The sequence below is a fragment of the Brachypodium distachyon genome, chromosome 4, assembly GCF_000005505.3.
Source record: "Brachypodium distachyon strain Bd21 chromosome 4, Brachypodium_distachyon_v3.0, whole genome shotgun sequence".
In the NCBI taxonomy this organism is placed as follows: Eukaryota; Viridiplantae; Streptophyta; class Magnoliopsida; order Poales; family Poaceae; genus Brachypodium; species Brachypodium distachyon.
Genome location: NC_016134.3, coordinates 18,837,820 through 18,845,331, shown reverse-complemented (window position 1 = coordinate 18,845,331; position 7,512 = coordinate 18,837,820). Strand labels below are relative to the sequence as shown.

General features: G+C 53.1%; 1 protein-coding gene and 1 long non-coding RNA gene across 2 annotated transcripts; one reads left to right on the top strand and one right to left on the bottom strand.

Annotated features, from left to right (window-relative positions):
* Window positions 1-336: 336 nt before the first annotated feature.
* On the bottom strand, window positions 337-2,345 carry LOC104584982. The gene is made up of 5 exons (XM_010240851.1): window positions 2,182-2,345; window positions 1,726-1,904; window positions 1,280-1,530; window positions 792-1,023; window positions 337-428 (listed from the first exon to the last, which is right to left on the bottom strand). The coding sequence occupies exons 1-5, from the start codon at window positions 2,343-2,345 to the stop codon at window positions 337-339; spliced, it is 918 nt and encodes a 305-aa protein (XP_010239153.1).
* A 1,996-nt stretch (window positions 2,346-4,341) lies between these two features.
* Window positions 4,342-7,291, top strand: LOC100833522. Its single transcript, XR_732284.3, has 4 exons — window positions 4,342-4,802; window positions 5,038-5,193; window positions 5,757-5,852; window positions 6,970-7,291. It is a non-coding gene; the product is annotated as an uncharacterized LOC100833522 (long non-coding RNA).
* Window positions 7,292-7,512: the final 221 nt, after the last annotated feature.

Here is a 7,512-nt window from a genome sequence, read left to right as displayed (position 1 = left end):
GCTGGGGTAGGTAACCCGCAGGCGGACGGACGAGCCGCTGCTGTTTGGCCCTGGGTTGGTACCATGGGTCCGTCCCGGGTCCCTAGTCTGGCCAAGCATGTAGTTGGTGAGTCCCCGGATACACAAGGTTAAAGCACGGGAGAGACAGAGCCTCCCCCCGGCAAGTTAGTCGTAAGCGGAAAAGCAAGTAAAATGGCATTGGATAAAATAAAATTTGAACGAACGAGTTCACGGATAACATTCAGAGTAACAAAAAGGTGCTCCCGGGGCAGCAGCGTCGGGGTCAGGTGCCTCCTCGACACCGGGGCCTCCTCCGGCGGCTTCTTCGTCGGCAGCTTAAGCTTCATCAGCCTTGCTCTGCATCCGCGCCACCATCTCATCCACCACGCCTTGTACCGCTTCCCAATGGGTCTTGGCCTCTTCTTCATCTGACCAGGCGTCGAAGACCGACTTGAACGGGAAGTCGGGGTGGGCGGAGTGGACCCAGGTAAGAATTTGCCCAGCGACTTGCTCGGCTGGGAGGCCGACCTACCGGTCCCCGAAAGCCGTGACACAGTTATGCAGGCCGTGCAACCGGCCAACGAAATCTGCAAAAAAGGAGGTGAAGCTGCCCATGTTCGCTCCGTCGAAGGAGGTCACCGGGATGTCGAACCCCTGCAGCGCCTCCGCCGCCGAGTCCCCCAGCTTCTTCAGCCTGGCTACCTCCCCCGTCCTAGGACCCGCAGCTCGGTGCATGCACCACGAGCTTCTTGGGTCTGCAGCTTGTGCTCGCGGCATTCCCTTCAGCTTACCGATCTCGGACGCCTTATTGGTGTTGTCCTCGTCGATGAACCAGAGCTCCTGCTGCGCCATGTCACACTCGCCCTGAAGGGACGAGCCAGCATCCTGGGCGGCCTTGAGCTGCCCCGCCAGCTCGCACTCCCGGGAACGAGCCTGGTCTTGCAGCTCCTTCTCCAGGCGCGCTGACGATTCGGCTGCCGTCGCAGCCACCGTCTCTAGCTCTCCGACCTCGCGACAGAGGCGCTGGATCATTGAAGAAATCGACGAACATCCGATGTTGCTACTGGATGTTGTCGATTACCTGGTGCCCCTGCTGGAACACGCTGTGGTCGAAAGTGATCTGACCCCATGACCGCTCAGCGAGCTCCCCTGCTACCAGGCTGAAGGCGGCTCCGGCGGAGGAGGATGACCCTGCCACAACCGTCTATGACCTCGAGGCCACGTCAGGGTTCGGTGACGTGCCTCCCGCTTGGCCGAGTCCCGCCGCTCCTTGCCAGACCAAAGGGGCGGGCTGGGGGCTCAGGGGCTTCTCCAGGGCGCTGCTGCATGCCTCGGCCGGCAGAGGCTGCCCCATGTCACTTGCCGCAGATGGCGCCGTCTGCGTGGCGCTCCCTGCGGCAGCAGTCGCGTCCCCCGCTGAGGCAACCTCCTCCGGAGCATCATCGTCGACCTCGCCGGTGACGTTGATTTCCCGCACCTCGTTGGGCGCGGGCGCAGCTCGGACATCCCCGGCTACTGCACGAAGAACACCTGCGTCAGTCTAGAAGATGGCGCAGATGGGCGAAAGAAGACTGTACCTTGCTGTGTCTTGCTAGCGGCCTAGTGTACGGCCCCGCCAGCTGCCAGGACTCTCCCGCCGGACGTCATGGACCCTGCGGGGGACTCCGTGTCAGAAGGCAGCGGAGAAAAAAAGTTAGAAGAGGAAGTACTTAAGCTTGCGCGTACCTCTTGTCGGGCCGGTGCCCTGCAAGCTCGGGTCGGGGACCCTTGTGTCCCTAGCGGCAGCTGCCGCCGCAGTAACAGCCACATCAGCGGCGTCCTTGTCACCGCCGCCCGACGTCGGGCGGGGTTTCTTGGCCGGGGCCGCCGGCGAAGTACTGGCCTGCCCCCTCTTCCTTGAAGACCTGGGAAATGCGGAAGTAAGCTAGCACAATATGTAAAATTTGTGAAAACCGAAATATTTAGAGCAACGTCAAACTTGAGCACCATGTCCGCCAGGATGCTTCTCGCCGGGGGGCCGCTTCGTGTGGGGGGAACTGGCGGAGCAGCCGGGGTAGCCGGGACGGCTGTTGTAGCTGCCCCGCTGCCGGCGGAGGCCCCAGTCCCCGCATCGACGTAAGGCGTCTGAGGCTACGGGCTGGCCTCCCGCCTGCTCGCCCGCTCTGCCGCGGACCGCCTCACCAGGGGGACGTCGTCTTCGTCCTCGTCCCCCTCCAGCACGACCCTGAGTCTCCTCCGACGTCCAGTGAGGAATCGTCGGAGTCCAAGTCCTCTGGCCTGGCGGAGCCCCGGTCCTGGCCACCCTTCCCCGACTCGGCAGCCGACTCCTTATCTGTGCGAGGCATGGGTTGCGGGGGGGAGAGCTTTGACGAGGGGTCTTCCACGATCCCCCACTCATCGCAGAGTGGGAGATCCCGGGCTCCCGAGTTCGAGATCCCGGCGTGGAGCGGGTGCGCTCCAAGCGGCAGCAACCGGAGGGCATCATCCTCGCCGGTGATGCCCTTCACCCAGAACTATCTCTCGTATGGCGAGAGTTTTGTGCGCTGCAGCTGGGTCCGGGTTCCCGGCCCAGTGTACATCCATGCCGGATGTGAGCGCCGCTGCAGGGGAGCCACGTGCCTCACGATGAAGCGGTGCGCCACGTCCGTGTCCGTGTGCCCAGCCTCACGAAGCGCCCTGATCTTGGCGCAGATCGGGGGCAGCTCCTCGTCCTTCTGGTCACGGAGAGTGCAGTCGTCAGAGCCCTTTGGGGTCCGAGGGGCTCCTCGTGAAAATCCTAGAGCTCGTCGGTGCGCACCCAGCACCAGTCGCGGCGCCAATCGCTCTCAATCTTCCTCTTCCCCAGCTGGATGAACTCCGACTTGAGCTTGTCGCGGAACCGGAACACCACTCCCGAGGACAGGGGAGCCTTCGCCTCCACCCTCGGGTAGTAGTAGTGGCGAAACAAAGCCACCGACGGCATCATCCCCACAAATGCTTCACGGAGGTGTTGGAAGACAGCCAATGTGAAGAATGACGTGGGGTGAATTTGAGCCATGATGAGCCCGTACGACTCCATGATGGCAGAAAGAAAGAATGCGACGGCACGAACCCGGCTAGGATGTACCTCCCGAAAATCCGGAAGTACTGCGGGTCGCGCTCTGCGTCGACGGGGAGAACTCGCGTCGGCCCATGCTCATTGTGCTTGGTGGCGAGCGCCAAGACCAGCTTCTCCACCCCCTCGCTGTTGTACCCGGGGGAGAAGAAGGCGAACTTGGCCCGCATCTCTTCATCCTTGCGTGCTCGCTCTGACAGCTCCTTGCTGGCCTTCTCGCGCTTCTCTCCTCTGCTGGTGCTCCCCTTAGGTTGGTTCTGGCCCTTGGAAGACATCGGCGGGAGTGGGGAGTGACTTTGGCTAGAGTTGGGGCGCGGAGAGCTTGGGAGGCAATGACGGAAGCAGGAAACAGTGGGGGGTGCCCGCCACCAGCCTTAGGTATTTATCGGGGCTGGCGGGCTGCAACGGACACCCCCACGATTAGCAATAATGTGCCCTCCAAGGCGAACCCAACCCACGAGGAGGCGAGCGGAACGCCGACGACACGCGTTATTGCGGCAGGCCCGGCCTGTCAACGACCATTAATCGCCCTCACCGGTTTCTCCTCGGCTACCGAGGTAATTAATGGTGGATCGCCGGGTCAAAGCCCGCCGGTTGCCACGTGGCCACGCCCTTGCGCATTTCCGATGCAATCTCGCCGTGTTCACACTGCCCGCCTATCTGCATTCCCCGACTATAAAAAGCAGCCCTCCGCCGGCGGTGCTCGCAATTCTTCTCGCCCTCTCCTCACTATTCCTCCCTCTCCTCTCTCGCCCACAACGAAAAAGATGGGCGCCACCGCCGACAACAACTAGCCCCACCGGTCCCTGACCGTTGCCGAGCCGAAGGCTCTGCAGGAGCACGACTACCTGGCGCCACCGGACTGCCGGCTGTCGGGCGTCAGGGCTCTAAGCCTCGGTGGCATCCTGACACAGTCCTTGCTACAAGGACGGGCCCATCAGGCCGCGCTCACCACCCATTGCACTACACGATGGACCAAACATGGGGGCAATTAACTGCCGGGAAAAGTCAAGTTTAGGTGGCAATTTGACTGCCGGGAAAAATTAACTGCCGGCAAATCTATTGGGAGGCACCCCAACTGCCGGAAAAAGTAAATAATCTAGGGCAGACGAACTGCCGGGGAAACTTCGAGCTTTAATGGCAGGTGAACATATGGCCGGCAGCTTATCTGCCGGCATAATCGGAATGACAGGTGGGGCCGATTCAACCCTTACTATATCCCGTGCTCACAAACCCAAGCCCATGTCAAGTCTATTCTCATATCAGTTCCAATCTCGATCCTAACCAACGCCGCCGCACCTGCGTGTCGCCCTACCCAGCGTCGTTGCACTGCAACCTCTGCCCCTGTCCCTGCGCCACCGCACCAGCGGAATCCATGGCGGCCGCGGCTGCCCTGGTCTCTCTCCTGTCTGCCCGTCCTGCATTCTCCCTCCAAATCCCCCTCCCGCACTACCTCTGCCACACCCCCAAAGCCTAGATCCGGTCGGTCGGGAGACCAAGACGGCAGCGGCGGCGCCGGCGCCATTCCCCTCGCGCTTCAAGCCGGCCAGCAAGAAGAGAAAGACGGCGGCGGGCAAGAGGTTCTCTAACCCGTAGCTGTGGTGGCGCCTCCTCCTACTGCCCCCATCCAGTCGAGCTCCGGCGTGACGATACATCCTTACGGCAGCCCCCATCCTGTCGATCTCCGACGTGACGGCGCCTCCGTCAGGTATGTGCAGCTGCGGCTTCTTCCTCCCCTCTATAGATATCTCCTTCCCAAATAGGAAAGTGTGCAGCGCATGCCTTGCCCCCTGCCTTCCCCTGTTCTCCCTCCCCTATCTCTTATCTCCGCCTTGTGTTCTTCTTTCTTACATATGTTTGGCTACTACTGCGTATATTTGCTCCCGATTCCATCCAGATTTGTTAGTGCAGCAGTTACTTATATCTGTTCCTTTCTGATGCAGTCAATTGGAATTATAGGCAGCTCTGATTGTTGCCTTTTCACATTGATTAATGATTGGTGCGTGTGTTGCACTCCCATCCATGCCCAAGAAGAGCCACGTGAATATCTAATTTCTTATGCCATATTCTGATTTTGGAGCAGGGACATGCATGCATAGGTAGTTATCTTGTTAGATAAGAGTCATGTGTAAATGTGTGAATTAATCTGTGATGCACAGTTCAGTTTGTTTGAATGCTTACCAGTTATCACTATCAGTAATCTCATAAATTCAGTTTGTATGAGTATATATAATGGAAGTTAATTGCCTCAGAGGTTCAATGAATCAGTTACTATAAATACGGATTTATTTATGCAGTGATATCTTCTAATGCATTTATATTATTATTCACAAGTTTGAATTGAACACCAACCAGGCCAGCACTTAATTTTTGGTTTAGTACATGGTTTCCCACATGTACAGTAGTTCATTAGCTAGCTAGTTTGCCTCCGGACCAGTACATTAGTTAGCTAGCTAGTTTGCTCATTACAATCTGTACGAAAGATGATTTGTGGATAGACAATTATGTATGAATGGATATAAGAAGTAGCTTCTTATTTATGGTTATTTAATAAGAATCTAAAAGCAAGGGTTCTCAACTATTTGTGTCATATAAAAATAATTCTTGAGGTCTTGTGTTCATGCTTAATTTCTTTCTTCAAATATATTCTAAATGTATGTAGGGGCTGGCTCCATGATTGAGTTATGTGGTTGTGCCACTTCAAATATGGGAAGAAAGATGAAGATGATGGTCCTTTGCTATTGATGTTTTTTTTACGGTAAGTCATCTTACCATGAGTCTTACCACTTGGTACTGAACTTGAACTTTTGTAAATTGCAATCTGGTCTTTGCATGCCTACTCTTTGATGCTTGCTGCTTGTCATTTATACGTTACTTTATGATGAAATCTACAAGTGCTGCACTGTTGCTTGCTGCTGCAATTTGTATTGTTGGTAAACAAAAACTTGCTTGATGATGAATCTGCTAACTACTACATGTTGTCTGTTTGCTGAAATCTGCATGTCAATGATTGATGACGAGTGATGACCTTGTCTTGATAGTCAAATCTGACAAGTGTCATAGATGTGCGCTACTGAAATCCCTGCATTTTTTTAAGAATTATTACTCTATATGACGAGTGATGATGAATCTGCTAAGTACCAATCACCTTTTTACTTGCCAGGTATTTGATTAGGTACTTGGTGTTGATTTCAGAAATGAAACTTAGGTATTTGTAGCAGCTCATTGTGATTAGATATACCTTCTATGCTAAAATGGTCTTTTGCCATATATTAAAAGACGAATTACCTGTAGCAGGCATGCAGTCGTTTCTCCAATTTTTGAATGAATTGTCTTTTCCATGTTTTGAATGAAGTAATGGCTGTTAAGTTGCCGTGATACACTATCTGTCTTTTCCGGTTGCTTGGGATATATCTGCACGACCTTTTTATTCTCATGGTATTTACATAAAGCATGAACTGAAGGCTGTTAACCGTGGGAGCCTGATTTTGTTGTTAATTTATGCCTTGTCTTCTGTTGATGGCTGCTCCAGCTGAACATTCTTGTTACGCACTGCCCATAGGCATGTAGTTCTCATTATGTACTTGTCCAGATCACAAATATGCGATGGAATCCTTTATGCTTCTGTAAGTTTTTGTGATGGTGTTCCGAAGCTGACTTTGAGACTGCGACATGCAATTAGTTTTGCTGGCTTTGTTAATGCCTTACAAGAGTGCCATGTTCACCCGTGAAAGCAAATTCACACACATGGGTCTTTCTATTATTCTTATTGTATCTAAATTCTTCACATACATCCAAACATATATGACTGCTTTTAAGAACTAGAAAACTGACTACATGTGGATTAATTATTGTACTCTGTTTTCTTTCTTCAGGTTGATGACTTGCACAGGTCGCTTCTGCAATATTTGAGTTGGTGCCATCTAGAACTACTGATTTCGGTTGATGTAGTTATAAATAGTGAAGTTCTGATTTTTTTTTCTGTGTTAATGTTTGATGATGGTTTTCACTTCTACATGAAGTTTCTGTTTTAGAAGCATATTTATGCTCCTGTTGTTCACTGTTGGATGAAGTTTTATGTTCCAGAAATGTTCTTATATATTGTTCACACCTGCATATACTGTTGGATGAAGTTTTATGTTTTGTATCTGACAACATCATTTTTTACTTTTAAATGAAAAGAATGTTGTCTCCTCTTGGAACTTGCATCTGAAAGTGAAGTGTAACCGTGGGAATATGTAGATTATATAATTTTTTTTATTCTGAAATGCAAATCAAGGGCAGTTTATCTGCCGGGGAAAGCATGAAACACCAGCAGACGTTCTGCCGGCAAATGTATTAACTGCCGGGAAATGTATTTGTGTTGACGGCAGAGACACTGCCGGGAAATCTCCTAACTGCCGGAAATGTCTAAACTG

Coding starts and splice junctions, on each gene's coding strand:
- LOC104584982 (XM_010240851.1), bottom strand. CDS start 2,345: ATGCCTCGCACAGATAAGGAGTCGGCTGCCGAGTCGGGGAAGGGTGGC. Junction 1,905..2,181: donor ACGAAGACGACGTCCCCCTG/GTGAGGCGGTCC, acceptor CGCATTTCCCAG/GTCTTCAAGGAAGAGGGGGC. Junction 1,024..1,279: donor GCCCCCAGCCCGCCCCTTTG/GTCTGGCAAGGA, acceptor TCAATGATCCAG/CGCCTCTGTCGCGAGGTCGG.